This window comes from Suricata suricatta, chromosome 8 (genome assembly GCF_006229205.1).
Source record: "Suricata suricatta isolate VVHF042 chromosome 8, meerkat_22Aug2017_6uvM2_HiC, whole genome shotgun sequence".
In the NCBI taxonomy this organism is placed as follows: Eukaryota; Metazoa; Chordata; class Mammalia; order Carnivora; family Herpestidae; genus Suricata; species Suricata suricatta.
The window spans coordinates 114,936,111-114,955,112 of NC_043707.1; the positions used below are offsets into that span (position 1 = coordinate 114,936,111).

Sequence of the window (19,002 nt, forward strand, 5' to 3'; positions counted from 1 at the left end):
GGCCCTGTGCCAGAATTCATCTCTGAGCCATCTTCCTCTATTACACAGAAATAACAATGTTCTAGCACTACCAAGGAGGAATGCCAGAACTTACATGCTTGACAATTGTACCATCAGCTTGAGGTACAAAACCACAGAATCCCCAAGTTGGGGCAAGAGGAAGAAAGGTGATGGTAATCTGGTTAAGTTTCTGCTTACCTGAAGAGTCAGGAATGCTGAGTCCATCCTGTGCACTCAATATCACTTCTTGACTCCCCCCACTGTATTAATGAACCCAAAAAGTTCTAGATCGTTTCAATTCTATTTACAAATATTGATCCCTAGATATATGCTATGGGCTTGAGAAGACAGAAAATGAATAGAATATAGTTTCTGCTCCTAAGAGTTCACAGGCTCTGGAGAAAGCAAGTCATGAAAAAAGAGGAAGCCACTAAGTGCTATCAAGTGCACTGGAACACCATCTATGACACTGGTTAGGAACAAAATTAGGTTTGTTTATTTTATTCTTTTACAAGTAACTCCTGAGGACAGGAGGAAGCTGGAGGTGGAGGTGGTGGTTGTGATGAACAACTCAGAAGTTCTAGGCTTAGCTTTATTTAAATTAGGTTTTTCCCAATGCTCATTTTCAAGAAATACTGAAAAATGACCATATAGTTGTAAGTCCCAAAGAAGATGGGGTGGAGGATGGTAAACTGAGTAGAAAAAAAATACCTCCTCCTCACTGCAGCAGTTCATGTTGTTCATTACGCCCTTCTTGGATCCTATTCCATTCTCTTGACTTTTCTTCTACCTCATTAAGTAAAAAATACACAAGGTATCTACTAGTGATTTGACTGTGTTAGGTTTAGATTCCTGTCCTCATCCTTTAAATTGTGTTTCCCAGAACTGGATACTATGTTTTTCTCACTCTATTCTTCTTCTAAGCTATTTTGTTTATTCCTATGGCTTTACCTACCATATACAGGAGTATGAATCCCATTATCTACAACTACAGTTTTGTAGTCTTCCCTGAGCCAAAATATAAGTGTTTACTGGAAACCTTAAAATTGTTGCCTCATGGGAACCTCCAAACTCCGTCTATACAAGGCTAACTGTCTTAAAAAAATTCACCACCTTCCTTCTATAGTCTCCTTCTCCCCTAGTCTTGGTTAGAATGTCCCAATATACTCATTGCTCAAGCAGAAACCTGAGCATTAGTGTCTACTCCTCTCTTTTCCTTCCACCATCTACTAAGTGCTATTAATTCTTTCTTCTGTCTCTCAAAAATCTTCCCTTTCCTCTCTTCACTGGTGTATGGACTTATAGCCTTGTTTCAGTCCCTCATCATTTCTCTCCTATACCAGGGAACCATTTGGCCACTCATACTCCCCCCCCTCCCCACACCAAACTTAGGCTCCTTAAGGTGAGAGACATGGTTTTCCTCCTTTTTAAATTATGTTTGCCTTCTCCCCCACCAACACTGCTGGTCACAGAACTTTTCATGGTTTGTTGAACGAAGAATAAATGAAGGCCTTGTGAAGTATGATTACATACAATCTGCAGTTTCAACTCTGGTACTGTTTATCCATTTCCCTCTAGAAGTAATGGTTCTGCTCTTATAACAATCTATTGCTCTAACCTAAAACCTATCACATACAGTTAATCCCAACAGTTTGCTTTGCTAATGGGGGTGGGAGAAAAGAGAGAGAGAGACCGCACTTTAGAAATAGAAGCCACTGTTGTCTTTATAAAACACAGAATTGTGCTGCTGCTGTTGCTTGCTTTAGAAGGAACTGTACATTACAGCTGCTGGGATAATTTTACAATGGACTAGACAAGGTACAGCTCAAAGCAGGACACAAACACAAGTCTCAAAGGGAAACAAATGCAAACAAGTACACAGCTGTGGGGCTTCAGGGACATTTCCCCATCCATGCTGGACTTGAGAGGGATAAAAAGTTTAGAAACTAAAGTGAAACCCAGAGTAGTCACACATGCCCACCAGATGGCTGCTAAGTGCAACATCACACACCAATCAGGTTGGACTGTGCACAGGAAAGTCATTTCATTATTCCTTATTGCTACTACACCAGGGGACTCAGTGCATTCGACACATTGTCTTTACTTGCACAATCCTTGGAGAGTTTCCTATTTTCCTTTTTAAAGAAGGAACTTTGCCTTCCCTACCTTATTCTCTTTTGTTTTGAGACCATTACCTCCACTCCATCTCTTAGGCTCCCAAACAGCAGCCCGAGGTTCTAAGTCAGTAGGAATAGAGTAAGGGGAGAGCACCAACCTAGCCTCTCTCCCTGCCCAGGGAGAAGGCAAGTCCTAATAAAAGGGGGTGGGGGTGGGAGAGAAAACCAGAGAATCCCTTCTCCCCAATCTGCTTAGAAGGCTAAATAGGAAAGAGTGCCCTGCATATCCCTGCCATGATCAGACTTTAAGAAGGAAGGCATCCCAGCTACCATCCTAGATTAGCCTAGGCCCAGTAAATATAAAAAATAACTTCCCCCTATGTAGTTTCCAAAACTGCATTTTGGCTAGTTTGAGAGGATTTTCCATCCTGAAGGGGAAGAAACTTCATTCTTCTTTGTTACACATGATACCAAGTTTAAAACACTGCTTCACCAGCCTTGTAGATAGATAACCCATGGGCCAGCTAAGAAGTCAAAATGTCCCCTTGGCTGCCCGTCCTGAGTGCCAGCCTCATTTACTGAATTATGGACCAAAAAAAAAAAAAAAGACATCTAAACTATCCAAGAACATTGTTGTTTAGCCAAAGAGGAGGCCACAGAGAAACTATCTAGTACATGGGAACCAGGAACTAATTTAGGGAGGTTTCACACTTTTAGATACCTTCTTCTTCAACATTTTAAGCCTATGTTCCCATGAACAACAATAGCCCCAGGTTTATCCCGAGTTCAGCAGTAGCACCTCAACCCCAAATGGGTCAGACTGGACTGGAAAAAATGATCAATGAACAGTGCTCTTTCCCATCTTATTTCCAAATTCTCTCCATTCTCTTCCCATCACTCTCTTCTTCCTCTATGTCCATCCGCATAACCCTCCAACCCTGGAAACCAAGTAGCTCAACTCCAGCATGTCTTCAGAAAAAGGAGGTCCCCACCCATGTAGAGAGAAATGGAACCAGATCTAGAAAAAGCAATGAGAGAAACCAGCTCCAAGGAGTAGACACGTGTGGAAGTTGTCAGAAGCCCCCTGAATTCATGCCAGGTAGGCATGCCTGCTGAGTAACTTTGATGGCAGCCCAGCCCAGAGAGAACATTACTGGGCTAGGGAAACAGATTCTTGGTCTTCTGTAGCCAAGAAGCTAAGCCTGACCTTGCTAGCTAACAGTGGGATTATTGTAGCCATGCAGAGAATTCATCATCACATAGGGAGGCAGGCCAGCAAACAAGCTTAGTGAATTGAAAAAAGGAAAAAGATCCCAGGGAAAGAGAAATAGAAAAGAGAGGCAAAAGAGTAAAACAAATGGAGCAAGAGACCTGTCCAAGAGGATGGGCTGGGGTCCCCCCAACACTTCCTCAGAGCACAAGTAAGAAGCACCACTTAAACCAAATCCAAGAAAGCCAAAGCTTGTTGCTAACACCACTTTTCAATCTGCATGCACCATCTTTCAAATAAGAATAGTCCTCAAGGTCAAAGGTATTTTTCAAGTCTCCAAGATATTAAAAAAAAAATCAGAGCAAGAGGTCATTTTCTTGCCATTGCCCAACTGCTTTTCTTGCTTTTTTATTTCTTGAATGGCATGTGCAATGCCAAAGAGCTAAAAAATGCATTGCAAGCCCCAGCTCAAAACCCAAATAGAGAGAGTGAGGCAAAGAGAGAACAAGGAGAGAACATAAACTTGTTGCTGAGAGTAGGTGGCTACCACCAGCTCCCTATGGATATTTGCAAATGCTGGTGAATGACTGGACCTTCCAGGAACAGTGCCCTGATCCCAGCCCCAAAATGCACCCAAGAAGAGAACATGCAGAGCCCATTGTCCCAAGAGAGCTCCCCTTCCCAAAGGGTGACTGAACACGAAGTAGACAGCATATGAAGGCGATGGACAGGGCAGATGGAGTGTTGGCATCACTCTCTTTAGGCACTTGTGTAAGGAATGTAGGCTCTCCAGTGAGCTGCCTCCTCCCAGAGCCCTCCATTCTGTTCTTCAGCTGGGCTGTGCCCATGGGGCATCCCATACTGTAGCCAGTAGGAAAGAAGTAAAGGAGGAGTTACTCAACAGTCCTGATGCCTTCTCCATAGTCAATGTTTGTGCTACGTTTTGTGAAGTTGCTGAACAAAGTAGCCAACCAGAACAGAACCTGGAATAGACTGTTTTGCATAGCAAACCTGGGTCTGTACAAGGGCTGCTGGGAAGGGGAAATGGTAGCTCTAAGTGCACAGGCCCAGATTCAGACCAGCCTGAGCTAGGTCTAAAGTGTCATGGCTTCATCACCAGATTGGGGTAAACCCAACTCAGGCTCCTCAAAAAGAGGAACTTCCACACTGAAGCTGCAACACCTCATCCCAGGCAGTGGGACAGAAAAAACTGAACAGTTAAGGAAAAAGGGGGCCTTATCTCAATGGCAGTAGGCACCAAGCTAGAAACCCCCTACTTTTCCACTTCTGCAAGACAGCCAAACCCAATCTCTATCCAGGGAGACAAAAAACAATAAACAAAACAAAACAAAGGCCCATGCCACCCACTCACATGCCCTAGTGGGAAACTGGGAAAAATTCATTTGTGTAAACAGAAGCAATAGGGAGCAGCAAAATCCCCCAGCCTGTCCACAGGACACACTGGAATCTGGGATGAGCCAAAGTGTCAGAGGACAGTCCAGAGAAAGGGAAGATTCAACTTGCAGAAAGAGTGCAGGGCATTGCAGAGGAGGGAGCCTATAGCAAGAAAAAGGTATTATCTGCACAGGGGAAGGATGGAGCCTGACCCCCACCTTAGGGAAATAACCATCCCCTACCTAGCCAGGCCAAAGAACAAGTCAGGTACATAGTTCCTTCTGATGGCTCCATGTTTCTGGGATGTAAACTTATTGGGCATGGGAGAGATTTTCAGATTTTGGCAATAGACTCATGTTATGGTATAAAAATAACATTTAGTTTTTGCTTTTTTTTTTTTTTCCTTCTTATTTTAGACCTAAAGATCATTTGTTATTAAGACACCCCAGTTAGGAAATATTGAAACATAAGCGACTTGACCATCAGGGGAAAAAAGAAGCAAAGGTGAGAAATGCTATGAAAGTAACTCCAGATCCAGGCAGGTGGGGAAATTGGGGGAACAGGAAGAACAGGAAGTGTAAATGGAAAGGCCAAGGGCCAGTCATCTCAGCAGCTCCAAGACTTGTCATATCTGAAAGTGCAAATGTCAATGGATTTTAACCATCTTGAGGTTGTGGTCTTTTAAAAGCTTAATGAATATGGAAGTCAATTCCTTAGAATGCAAAATAGCTGGCGCTCTGGTTGGAGGCTTGTTGGGTTAGGGATTTCTTCCCCACCTACCTCCTCTCCCACCCCCACCCTATCCCCCCAAAAGAAAGGTACAAAAGGTTGCAGTTCTGCAGCATTACCGTTACAGGGAAGGCACTGGTTACCCACCAGTAGGCGGAAGGAAGACAGGGTCGTGTCACTTCAGAGCTAAGTGCCATAGTGCCTTAAGTCTTACTAGGGGCTGGATGTCTGTCAGGGAGGAGGTGTAAGGTGGGGTAGAAAAAGAGGAGAAAGGAATAAGGGAAAGGGGGGTGGCAGCTGGGGGAGGAGCAACCAAAACCATTAGCATTAAAAATCTTCCTACAAACTGGATTTTCAACCCATTAAAACATCTAGTATTCTAAAATATTGACCTGGGTCTGGTTTCGTTTTTCCTCTTAAACAAATCTAGACCTTTTCTAATTAAGGCTCCTAAAAAATCCTTCCCTCCTCCCACCCACTTTTTTAAGCCCCTCACTCTCCCATCTAAAGTATCAAACCCAAACCTACCAGCTTTTGTCCGCGGGGCTGCAGAGCCGACCTTACCAAGCTGTCAGGCATGAGTCTTTAGCACTGTGAGTCACAAGAGACACCTGTGTGTATGGTGGGCACCAGTGCTGCCCCTCTTGGTCCAGTGGGGTCAGGGCCAGATGTGACAAGATGGGGTGAGGGGTGGGGGTCATGAGGTGGACATCAGAAATTTCTGGCTGGTGGTCTGGCTTACTGGCCCTGTCCCCCACCCCTTTGCCCCCCTTTGTAGAAGGAAACAAGGCCTTCTGAGCTCCTCCCTACCCTCCCTCCTCCTCCTCCTTGCTTCCTCTGGATTTGGGTGGCACAGCTCTTGGGGCTTGGAAAGCTTTCTTCTATCCAGTGAGGTAACAGCGTTCTGCCTTCAAGCGAAGTACATGGTGCGCAGAGTATCCTGGTGAACCTGCACGGCTTTGGCCAGGGCCTGGGGGTCCCGCCCATTGCTCTGCCCCGATATGTGGCTCCCCTCTCCACTGAAAAGCAAAAATGAAACAAGTCCTTCCTGGTGCACTGAGCTGCTACTAATCCATTCCCCCATCCAGGGTACTAATTCCCATACCAACTTAAGAGAAAACCCCAACCCAGATCTGGGCAGAAGAGCTCAAGGACATCAAATTGTTCAATATTCATTTCCTTCTGCCCAAGGAATGTTAAGAGGATCTGGTACCAGAGGCTAAAGCAAAAGGGAAGCCAGCTTGATCCCAGGCCTCACCTGTCATGCTCCTTGTCCACTAGGTGGTATCGTGCCCGGAAAGCCACCAGGCGGGCATAGTAGGCAGGTGCTGGGATAGAGACGGAGCGTGTGCATCGTACGTAAGTGTGGCACAGCTGGTATGTCAAGATCTGGAGCTCGTCCGCTGTGAAACGGTTGTCATCCCAAAGGACATAGTAATGGGATGGTCGGCTGGTGCCCTGAGAAGATAGGAAGGTGAGGGGCCCCAGACTGGGCAGAGGGGATAGCCAATGCTACGGAACAGGATCACTGTTACAAGTGTGGTTGGGTTGGAAGACCCACCCAGAAACAGACAGACACAAAGCCACTATGACATAAAATACCCTTGTTATGGGCAACCTGCCTAAGATATTCAAAATGTACTTCTATTCAAGTAGGCTAAGGGCTTATTCAGAAAATAATCCTGTTCTGAATGCCACTCAGTGATGACTGATACGTTCTAGAGGCAGTGAGAATAATCAACTCATCTTTGACCCATTAGAAACCCCAGGACATAGCCCGACTACCTGAATGCCTGCGTGGCTGCAAAGATAGAAGTCAAACTCAAATGGGTGGGTGATGTTGGTGTCCACAGTTGTCCCAGCTGGGATGTTACCACTCTTCCCAATCTGTACAGAGAAAAGACAACCAAGATCCCAAGATCTGCTTGGCCGTAAGAAGGGTTCTGACTCAATTCTACTCGGAATCCACCAAAATCTCTGTTCCCAGAGGGTACTAAATCTTGAAATAATGAACTTAAACTGTCACACAGATCTGTAGTAAAGTGCTGGTTTCACCATTTATTAGCTGTGTGATCTTAGCAAGTCATTTAAGCTTTCTGAGGTTAAACTCCAGCTAATAATAGTACCTAACTCACAGGGCTGCTTTGAGGAAGACACCTTTGTGAGGTGTCTGGCATATAGGACAAGTTCAATCAATGGTAGTTCCCTTTCTTTTCTCTGGGAGCTGGTCTGTATAGGGTCTACAGGCCACGGAGCTAGGAGGAGGGAGAGGAAGTATAAGGGAAGGAGGGGAGAAAGAAAAAAAGGGATGAAAGTGGCAGAGGAAGGACAAGAGGAAGGGGAAAAGGGCCACAGAGGATAAACAGACCAAGGACTACCCAGATTTATCTGAAGGGCTTCTTCCATATTAAGAGAAGGGAGACAGGATGAAGGTATGGGAAGCTTCCTCAATTTCTCACTCACTCGCTCATTCTTGTCAGCACAAAAAAGGCGGGTGTGATGGCGTTTCTGCACCACAATGTAAGTGATCCCAGGCTGGTAGTCCTTTTCCAGTTTGATGCAGGCATCACGAATGGCCAGTAGCTCATAGTGGAGGATCTAAGTACAGGGTAAGGAGGGAGACAAAGAGACATATAGCTCCTCTTGAGTCACATCTTTCTGAACTAAGTGGCTGCCATTTGTAATATGGCTTTTTGCTTAGTCTCCCTTTATAAGCTAACACCCAACCATTAACAATGAAAGGCCCTTCTTGTCAAAATCAGCCTTATCCTCAGTTCACCTGTTATGTTGCTATAAAACTTTTAGTGGGAGGCCTAGCATCACCAGAGAATACTCACCTGGATCCTATGCACAAAGAGACCTAATGTCAAGACACAGAAACAAAGTACACAAATATCACTATAATCACAATGCTCAAAATAAGGTAAATTTCAGGTTTAGAATTCCCCTGTGAGCTCCAAGAACAGACAAAGTTGAGACCACCAGAGAAGAACAGACACACAGTTCAGGAATTGTACTTTAGATACAGAAGGAGTAAATGAATTTGGTCCTACAAAGAAGAGAGTGGACTAGGTAAAGACGGTAAATAACCATATGCAATAGTTGCCTTGTGGCCTTATATGTCAGATACAGGGGATCAAAACTGTATGGTAGAAATGGATAGAATGGAAATCCATTAGAATTAGGTTTAAACCCAAGCTTTATCTGGTTGTATTCCTGTGAGCAAGCTAAGTTTCATTTCCTAAGTTTCTAAAAGTTACTAAGGTTACTAAGAAGACCAGCCTCATAAAACCGTTGCTAAGAGTAAAACAGATTAATTAAGTAAAAGCATAGAAAACCTAGTAGGGGGTCACCTGGGTGGTTCAGTCAGTTAAGCACCCGACTTCAGCTAGCTCAGGTCATGATCCTGTGGTTCATGAGTTCAAGCCCCACATTGGTCTCCATGCAGACAGCACAGAGCCTGCTTGGGATTCTCCCTCTTTCTGCCCCTCTCCGACTTACATGCGCTCTCGCTCTCCCTCTCTCTCTCTCTCTCCTCTCAAAATAAGTAAATAAACTTGGGGGGGGGGAAGCTTTAAAAAAAAAGAAAACCTAGTAGGGGCTTCATAACTGATGATTGCTTTGCTAAGCAGTTCAAATTTTAACCCAAGGATAGTGAAGCCACTAGACATTCTTGCACAGAGAAATGATAGGAAATAATTGTCTGCTATTTTATGGAACGTTGAATGACATAGAGAAAATTGAGCATAATGGTTAAGAGCACAGACACTGGAATCAGGGGCCAATTTATCTGAATTCCAGTTCTATCACTGCTTAGCTTGGCTGATATTGAAGAAATTATTTAACATTTCCAAGCCTCAAGTTTCATCTGTTAAATGGGCTATTATTATTATTTTATAGGGTTATTCTGGGCATTAAACAGAACACATACGGAGTGCTTACCACAATTCATAGTATGTAAGTGGTACCCAACAAATGACAGTTATATTACTATTAAATGGTAGTCAAGGAGGCCAGTTCATTATACTACTCTAAACAACAGAATATGAAAGCTTGGCAGGGAAAAAGAATAGGAGGAACATTAAGAAGGAAGGTCAACAGCAGTGGTTGTCAAAGTGTGGCTTCTAGACCAGCAGCATCACCTACCTGGGAACTTGTCAGAACTACAAATTCTAGGAACAATACTAGACTCACTGAATAGGAAATTCTTAGAGCCCTGCAAACTATTGTAACAAGTCCTTCAAGGTGATCTTCATGCATGCTGAAGTTTTGAGAACTACCAGTCTAAAGAATCAGACTTCAACAGGAACCAACTAGTAAATAGGCACTGAGGGTCTTCTGTTACAAGAAAGGTCTATAGATGCTTGTACACACCACCTCTCAGTTGTGATCTCTGCTCTTAAGCCTACTGCCAATAAGCAATGCTCTCAAAGAAGCAGCCCCTCCCAATGCCAATAGCCTAAAAAAGGGAGCAGTACTCTCTGCACCCATTAGGCCCTCTGGCCCCAATGTGAAGGTTTTCTCCACCGACTTTGAGCCCTACCTGGGGGAGCTGGCCTTCAGGAACCCCATCTCGGTAGAAGATAATGCGGGTAGGCTTGAAACGGGTGGACTTGTAGAACTGGATGAGCAACTCACGCACCATGTAGGATAAGTCCTCAATGATCTCTTGCCGGGGTCTCTGCACCCTCACGGTAGCACAATAACGGCTGGGGTGGGCATCCATACTGCCTACCACCTAATAATCAAAGATGCAGAATCAGCTCCCAGAACCTCCATTCTCCCAACATTGAGGACATAGATTTGGAGAAAGTGTCTTATCAAAAAAACTATGCAATGGAATTAGTAGGGTTTTGGATTCAATGAGTCCTGATTTCAATCGCAATCATGCATAAAGATGTTATTTAATCCATGTGATCTTCTTCTTCCTCCTCTCAAATGGAGATAAGAATGCTACCTGCTTACAGTGTTACTATGGTACATATAAAACACCTTGCATAGGACCCACAGTAAGTACTTGATAAATTCAATTCTTACCCCTTGCAGAGAAGTGTGACAGTTTGGCACTACTAGCTTAAAGAATGGCCCTATTGAGCCATAAGTTTGTCCTTTTCTCAATTCAAGTGCTCATCTACCCAGGAACTGTGGTGAAGAGTGTTCTTGTAGGAGGTACAAGTAATATCATTTTCAAAGGAGGCAGTGACCAGAGCCTAGAATGGATGGCCACAAGGAAAACAAGGATAAGCATAGTATAGCTCGTCCCTGCATTTACTGAGATTAGTTGAGTCTGCCTAGAGAAAAGTGAGGGTAGAGGAAAGAGAAGTGGGAAGGTAAGTCTGATTCCTCTAGCAATTCATAATTCCCTGCCCCAGGGACAGGGAGCAAAGAAGTTAGGAAAGGGACTAGAAAACCATCTAATCTATTAGATGGATCAGGGGTAAGGATGGGACAGAGGAAAGGACAATCCCAGCAACTAAGTAGCCACCTTAAAAAGGATTTCAGAGAAGAGACATGGTCTTTGCCATATCCCAAAAGTGGGTGTGGAGAGAGAAAGAAATTTGAACATAGAGTAAGAGTGATGGAGACTAGACAAAGTCTCTGGCTACTGCCTACACTCCCACTGCTTTCTCTGAAAAACAGAAACCATACAGAGTTAGTTTTATGAAGATACCAAGGGAGTGGTTAATGGGATGATCAGCTGAAAAAAAGTTCTTCTGAAGGGTCAAGCATCAGAGCTGAGGGAAAGAGATTATTTGTAGTCTTCAGAGCTAAGAGCTAAGATGAGAACCTTAAGAAGAAGCTGGAGAGTATCACTCACTGCTGTGATAGAAGGTTTTTTCCCATCCCCTGCTGGGGGGTGTGTAACATCTGCTCCCAGGAATATCACTGGCTGTTGAAAGACGGCAGAGCTAAACAAAGAAGAGAAAACAAATGGTGAGGAATTGGGTCTTCTCTTCCTGGCATCTAGCACCCATTTTGGTCAGCTCTCCCTTGTGTCTGATTAATTCTCCCACGCCAAGGTCCTATCTTTTTGTCAGTACCCAGCATGGTATCTTGCTTGGCAAGGTAAGTGGGCAACAGAGTTCATACCGCTGGTGTGGGACTAGGATGTTGTTAATGCCACCAAGTTTGACATTGATCTTCAGGCAGAGGTTGGACAGAGTCTGAGGCGAGGTCTTGACCACATTCTTCACTTGCACACACTGTGTAGCCATTCCCAAGAGTGTATCTCCAACACGTTTCACTTCAGCTACGAGCAGGGAGAGAAGTGATTAGTGCATTCAACAAATACTTACTGAATCTGATTAGATGTCAGGCAGTATATGAGGTGGTAGGAACACAATGGTAACCAGAAACACACAGGGTCCCTAATCAGAGATTACTTTCTAGTGACTAATCTTTAAAGTCATGAAAAGTACAATGATCAATGCTACAACAGAAAACTTCATGAAGCTATGAGAGCATATAATAGCAGGCAATAACCCAACTGGGAAAGGACTAAGTTAAGTAATGATTAAAATGAAACCTAAAGGTAGAAAAGGACTTAGAAGAGAGACGGAATAGGACACCTGGGTGGTTTAGTTGGTTAAGTGTCAAACTTTGGCTCAGGTCATGATCTCATGGTTCAAGCTCTGCATCAGGCTCTGTGCTGACAGCTTGGAGCCCGGAGCCTGCTTTGGATTCTGTGTCTCCCTCGCTGTCTGCCCCTTCCCCACGGGGCTCCCCCTCACCCTTTTCTCCTTAAAATAAACATTAAAAAATTTTTTTAATTAAGAAGAAAAAAGAGAGGCGGAGTTGAGAGAGAGCATTCCAGGCAGAGGGAACACCATGCAAAAATTCACTCTGATAGGAGGTATGTTTGAGAAATTGAAAGGCCAATGTAACTAAAAAGAAGAGCAAAGGAACCATCGTATAAGACAAAGAATGTGGTCATTAGACTGATCTAGCAAGAAATGAGGATAATGTGTACTAAGAAGACAGTTGCTTAGATGGAAACAGGCTCAAGAGATATTTAATGGACTCAGATGATATATGTGAGTAAGGGAAAAGAATTTTTATGGATAACTTCAAGTTTTTAGCTTTTGTAATAATTTTGAGATAGTTTGAGATTGAAGTGCTTTTTGGTCATCCCAGTGGTGTCAAGTAGGCAAATGAGAATAGCAACTGAAAGCTCAATAGTCTGAAAGGAGATGCAAATTTGTCAGCTATTCAGGTACAGGTAGTAACTGAAAGCATGACATTGATGAGATCATTAAGAGAACAGGCAAAAGAAACTAGAAACTAGAGGAACTCTAAATATTTGCAAAACATTTAAGAAGATGAGTCTGCAAAGGAGAAGCATGCAGAGAACTAGGAGGAAGACAGTGTTGTCTGAGTGTCAAGGGAAGAGAGTATTTCAAGAAGCAAGTGTTCAACAAAGTCAAATGCTACTAAAATATCAAGCAAAGTAAGGACCAGAAATGTCCTTTGGATTGACATTGGTAATGTATAAAGGCAAAAACTATTTTGGTGATACAAAGTACCAAGGAGGAGATTTGGAATCAGTGAAGGATTGAGCATGTTTTCAATGGAAGAGACTTGAGCATGTTTAAAAAGCTAAAGGAATCCTTTCCACTTTCTTTTTTTTTTAATTACTTTAAAATGTTTTTTTAAATTTATTTTTGAGAGACAGAGACAGCACGAGCAGGGAAGGGTCAGAGAAAGAGGGAGACACAGAAACCGAAGCAGGCTCCAGGCTCTGAGCTAGCTGTCAGCACAGAGATCAACGCGGGGCTCGAATCCACGAACTGTGAGATCATGACCTGAGCCGAAGCCGGACGCTTAACCGACTGAGCCACCCAGGCACCCCTCCTTTCCACTTTCAAGAAAGATAAGAGTAGTTAGTGGCAAACCAGTGCTTCTCTAGAGAACATTCAGAGAAGCCAGACAAAATACAGAAATAATCATTTGAAGGGAAAAGAGAGGTGCTGAGACAAGAACTGAAGGGCAAAAACTCCAGAGAGGAAGAGAATCTCAACAAGGTGAGCTATCTTCTGCAGCTGCTTTTACCCTGGGAACATTTGCTGATTCTAGGTGTGGAGAGGAGGCTAAGAGTCTAGGCTTTGCACCAGCAGAGGAACCACTGCCAAGGAAGGGAGAAAGCAAGTTTCTGAAGGAGATAGACTAGTCCTAAATGTGAAAGGTTAAAATATATTATATATTTTAAAGAAAACATAGACCAGTATCTTATGACCTTGGGATTTCCTAAACAGGATGCAGAAAGTACTAGCCATAAAAAAAAAAAAATTACTACACAAATTGGACTACATTAAAATTTTAAAATTCTGTTCAACAAAAGACTCCGTTAAGAAAGCAAAAAGGCAAGCCACAAAGCACAGAAGAAATGTATAATACACATACATATTAAATAAAAGAATTATAAAGAACACCTATTAATCAGTAAGAAAAAGGTAATTTAGGCAAAGAAAAAAAGGGGAAGACATGAGCAGGTACTTTACAAAACAGGCTACTGAAATAGTTAATAAATATATAAAAAGATACCCAACTTTATCAATCATCAGAGAAATCAAATTAAAAGCACAATACAATTATTACTGAATACCACAAAAACAGCTAAAATGAGAGAGACAATACCAATTTTGGTAAGGATATAAAATATCTAGAACTCTCATACGCTGCTGGTGGAAGTATAAAGCATATAGTTCCCGCTTTAGGTGCTTGGGTGGCTCAGTTGGCTAAGCGACTGACTCTTGATTTTGGCTCAGGTCATGATCTCATGGTTGAGCAATCATGCCCCACGTCTTTCTGCACTGGGCAGAGTCTGCTTAGGATTCTCTCTCTCTCCCTGCCCCTCCTCTACTCATGCTCTCTCAAAAACAATTTTTTTAAATCCCTCCTAGATACACACCCAATGGAAATAGGTATATATGTTCAAAGCATATGTACAAGAATGTCCACTGAGGCATTATTTGTAATAGTAAAAACTAAAAACAACGCAAATATGTCCAATGACAGGAGAAAGGATAAATACATGTAAATTGTATTTTATTCCCAAGATGGAAAAACTGTAAGTAACAAACTACAACTAAACAAACATAATGAATCGCACAAACATAATGGTGAGTGAAAGCCATACACAACAAAAGTACATAATAAATGATTCATTTAACAAAGTTCAAAGACTGCCAAAACTAATCCATGGTGTTAGAAGCCAGAAAAATGATTACCACTGATTGGGAGTTGTAGTGACTGGCAGCCTGAGGTTGCAGTAATGTTTTGTTCTCCAAACTGAGTACTGGTTACCCTGGTGTGACATTTTGTAAATATTTACTGGACTGAACTCTTAGGATTTCTATATGTATACTACAATAAAAACTTTACATTTAAAAAAAGGACAGTAGTATCAATCTAGTGGAACATATGGAGATAAAAATGCTAAGGACATGTTGACATACGGTACCAGATTGGAACGGGGCAAATGTCACACTGTCCTTCTTATTCTTAGGGCAGGCACAATGCAACTGACCTTGCTTTGGCCTCCAAGGAAGGAAGATAAAGATCTTTAGAAGAATCTAACTGCTCCTCTCATCTGCTGGCCTAATTCCTAGGCAATTGGCTAAATTGTCCAAGTGGAATAATCAAGGAAGAGAATGTAAGTAGAAGAAACCCAAATCCTAACCAAGACTGAGACTGGACAGAGGTATAACATTACTGAGCCCAGAGTGGGAAAAATTCTCTGAGTAAGCACTGACTTCTCCAAGCTTGCTACACTATACTATACTACTTCACAAGCAGGCCCAATCATGGATTCTCCCCTTTGATGGAGAGAACCAGAAATATGAATAATTACTCAAGGCAGTTATCCTAAGAAGTATTCTTGCCATCAATTTATGGTCCAAGAGAGACATGGATTGGAGGTAAACCAACTTCCCTACATAAGCAATTATTAAGCATCAGGTCAGTGGAAGGCTCCACTTTATATGTGGAGGAAAAAAAGTTTCAGAACAAAATAAGATCTACCCTATGCTCAAAATAATATCAAGGTAGGTAGTAACTAATCAGCAGCCTGATATAATTTCCAGAGGAATCTAGGAAGATTTATCCTCTGGGTAGTATGAGAGATGGCTTCTGGGAATAAGCATATGTATTATTTTTTTAATTTATTAATTTTTGTGAGAAAGAATGAAAGAGAGAGCGTGCACACCAGCAGGGAAGAGGCAGAGAGAGAGAGGGAGACACAGAATCCGAAGCAGACTCCAGGCTCTGAGCTGTCAGTGCAGAGCCAACCTGGAGCTTGAACTCACAAACTGTGAGATCATGACCTGATCCAAGGTCAGATGCTTAACTGACTGAACTACCCAGGTGCCCCAGGAATAAATACATTTAAACTGGGAATTGAAGGACAGAGGGAATTTTAAGGGCAATATGGGGGATAAGAAGAGCACTTAGATATCCTAGACAAAGCAAATGAAGTAAGAAAAATCAGAGACTAGAAACTACAGGCAAGAAACAAGCATTTACAGTATCTACAGTGTGCCAAGCACTGTGTTACACATTGCTTTTTTTAAATGTTTATTTATTTTACAAAGAGAGAGAGAGAGAACACACAAGCAGGGGAGGAGAAGAAAGAGGGGAAGACACAGAATCTTAAGCAGGTTCTGTGCTGTCAGCACAGAGCCCAACGAGGGACTCAAACCCACAAACCACTGAGATCATGACCTGAGCTGAAATCAAGAATCGGATGCTTAACCAATTGAGCCACACATATTGCTTTTTATATAATTAATTCACGAGGCTCAGAAAGGTTATGTAATTTGCCTCAATCAGTAAACTGGCATCACCAGGATTAAAATCTATTTCAATTTCTACCTAAGTCCAGAACAAGTGATCATTCCAGTATGTGCAGCAAAGGGAACAATACAAGATAAAGCTGAAAAGTTAAACTTAGATCAGAACCCTGAAAAACGTTCATTTTGTGAATTTGAACCAATGAAGGTTTTTTTTTAGGAGCTGAGTCACAAAAAGTCTCATTGAGTAACCTATTCAAGAAAGATTTAAGAACAACAACACCTGGGTGGCTATGTTGGTTAAATGCCGAACTTCGGCTCAGGTTATAATCTCATGGTTCTGGGTTCAAGCCCCATGTCCGGCTCTGTGCTTACACCTAGGAACCTGGAGCCTGCTTTGTATTCTGTCTCCCTCTCTCTCTGCCCCTCCCCCACTTGTGCTCTCTCTTTCTCAAAAATAAACAAACATTTAAATGAAAAAAGAAAGATTTAAGGAGAAATGATAAAATTAAATTGAAAAGTGTGGGTGGAGACCAGAGAACATATCTTTTTTTTTTTTAATGTTTTATTTATTTTTGAGACAGAGAGAGACAGAGTATGAGTGGGGAGGGGCAGAGAGAGAGGGAAACAGAGAATCAGAAGCAGGTCTAGGCTCTGAGCTGTCAGGACAGAGCCTGACGCGGGGCTCAAACCCACGAATGTGAGATCATGACCTGGGCCGAAGGCAGAAGCTTAACTGACTGAGCCACCCAGGTGCCCCCAGAGAATATATCTTAAGACTGTAAAAAAGAACACTGGATATGAAGCAAAGAGAAGAGAGAGACTGCCTCCAGAATTTGGATAAAGGCACTCAGAAGCAATTATGATGAAAAACACAGAAGAAGTAAAGAAAAGAGCTTACTAATAAAGAGAGGAAAAGATAAGATACTAAAGAGATGGTTCACCAAAACACATTAAAAGAGCAGACAATACATCCATTTTATTCACCAATGCATTTGGGAACTAGCACAGTATTTCTCACACATAGTAGGTGATCAATAAACTCTTATGGAAGGGAGAAAGGTCAAAAGTGACAAATGAGAGACAGAACTAAAGGACTGGATCAAGATTTTAAAAATTCATAGCATATAATAACAGGTGATGATTTAAGCAACTGAAATAAATGAAAATTTCAATAGAATGTAAAGATAGAGAAGGTAAGTTCAGAAATATGGAAAATACCAGGTATATCTGGTAATGACAACAATAATTAAAGAGAGACAGGAGAAAACATCAGAAGTCAAGAGAAGTGAGAAAGGTCACAGATGGCTCTCTGCAAGGGAAGCTCAGAAAAAAGTTAGAAGTAAGACAGATGAAGGAGGCAAAGGAGTAAGTAGCTAGTGAGGAAGTAGTCTAGAAAATGTAAAGAATATTCAAAAGGTATGATGAAGGAAAACAAGAAAATAGGAAGACAAAACCTAAAGGAGATAGCATGACTGTGGTAATGTACTCTTGGGTAGGTAAACTGAAAAAGTTGGAGAGTTAAAGGGTATGAAGTCCCAAAAGTAGCAGGATGAGATAGGAACAAGGGCACACAAGGGTTGAACAAGGTAAGAGGAGGTACAGCTCTTCCTTTGAAACAGGAGAGGTAGAGAGAAAACAAAGTAAAAGAACTGTGCCCGAGTTATATATTGTCATCCCTATCCTTAAAAGTGAAAGAGAGAGAAAACTTCTCAGAGGTCCAAGTCATTCCCAGGCAACACACCACTTACAAAGCCACCAAAATTCTGCTTGGGTGTGCTGTACAATGTCCTGATAGATAACACACTCCTAAGAATAGGAGTCTGACTGACCCATTTCTCTATCTAGCCCAGCTTTGCCTAGCATAAAGACCAGCACTCAGAGGACCCCAGTAAATGTTACTGGGATGGAGTGTGAGGAGGTAAACAGGATGTGGAATGATTCAATGGCTCATATAGGCTGATCTTTCTCCTACAAAAGGAATACTGACATTGAGAAAGAACTCTGGCTAGATCAAAGAACCCACACTGAGTTCTCCCTAGGAGTCTCCAGGGAGCTAGAGCTACCCTGAGAAGAGTCCTATCTTCATTATCACTGTCCCCAGAGAACTGTACCATACACTGGCGTCTTCCCTGGCAGGATGACGATAATGAGCTGCAGCCCTGAGTAGGTGTTCTTGAGATGCCGGAACATGGGCTCCACGCTGTCTGCCCCCTGCGCATATTTGCAGAAGCAAGGCTGGCCCTGGATGGGCATCCCTGCATCCTTGGAAATCTTCCGCAGCTGGTCTGTGAAGTTCCTGCAGCACAAGTATGGTCATGACAGGAGGCAGTGAGTCCCACTTTAATAATTCTGAACAAATGCCTCCATCTTAGGTAGCTAGCACTATGATAACCACTGAGAGATTCTGATATAAATGATATATGATCACAGCCAATGTAAAAAAACACATTGTAGTTGAGTAGGACAAATCCTAGCTTGCTAACTATTTAATGGTGTAAACAGAGAGCCAAGGGAGTCCAGAGAAGGAATCTGTGGGAATTCTGAGTCCCCACCTCGTCCCAACCAAACAACTGATTCCTGTGCCATAAGTCTGTAGCAATAGGCAAATGCCCAAGAGAAAGGCTTCTGCTCATATTAAAATAAGCTCCAACAGTGATCAGAGCATAGGAGGTGCTTGGTAAAAATAAATTCCCTCCTCCCCTACTGATTCTTTGAGGCCTAAGAGCAAATAATTAAACAAGCTTCTTTTCTTTGGCTTTCG

General features: G+C 42.6%; 1 protein-coding gene across 3 annotated transcripts in view; it reads right to left on the bottom strand.

Moving 5' to 3' along the window:
* Nucleotides 1-473: 473 nt before the first annotated feature.
* LOC115299756 (protein argonaute-1) overlaps nucleotides 474-19,002 on the bottom strand; it is a 37,709-nt gene continuing 19,180 nt past the window's right edge. For all 3 annotated transcript variants that reach the window (XM_029949243.1, XM_029949242.1, XM_029949244.1), the window contains 8 exons: nucleotides 18,353-18,537; nucleotides 11,542-11,701; nucleotides 11,270-11,360; nucleotides 9,995-10,189; nucleotides 7,915-8,049; nucleotides 7,237-7,338; nucleotides 6,710-6,909; nucleotides 474-6,470 (listed from right to left, as the gene is read on the bottom strand). In XM_029949243.1, the coding sequence (XP_029805103.1) occupies nucleotides 6,362-6,470; nucleotides 6,710-6,909; nucleotides 7,237-7,338; nucleotides 7,915-8,049; nucleotides 9,995-10,189; nucleotides 11,270-11,360; nucleotides 11,542-11,701; nucleotides 18,353-18,537 (1,177 nt within the window). In that variant the 3' untranslated portion in view covers nucleotides 474-6,361. The remainder of the gene's footprint in view (nucleotides 6,471-6,709; nucleotides 6,910-7,236; nucleotides 7,339-7,914; nucleotides 8,050-9,994; nucleotides 10,190-11,269; nucleotides 11,361-11,541; nucleotides 11,702-18,352; nucleotides 18,538-19,002) is intronic.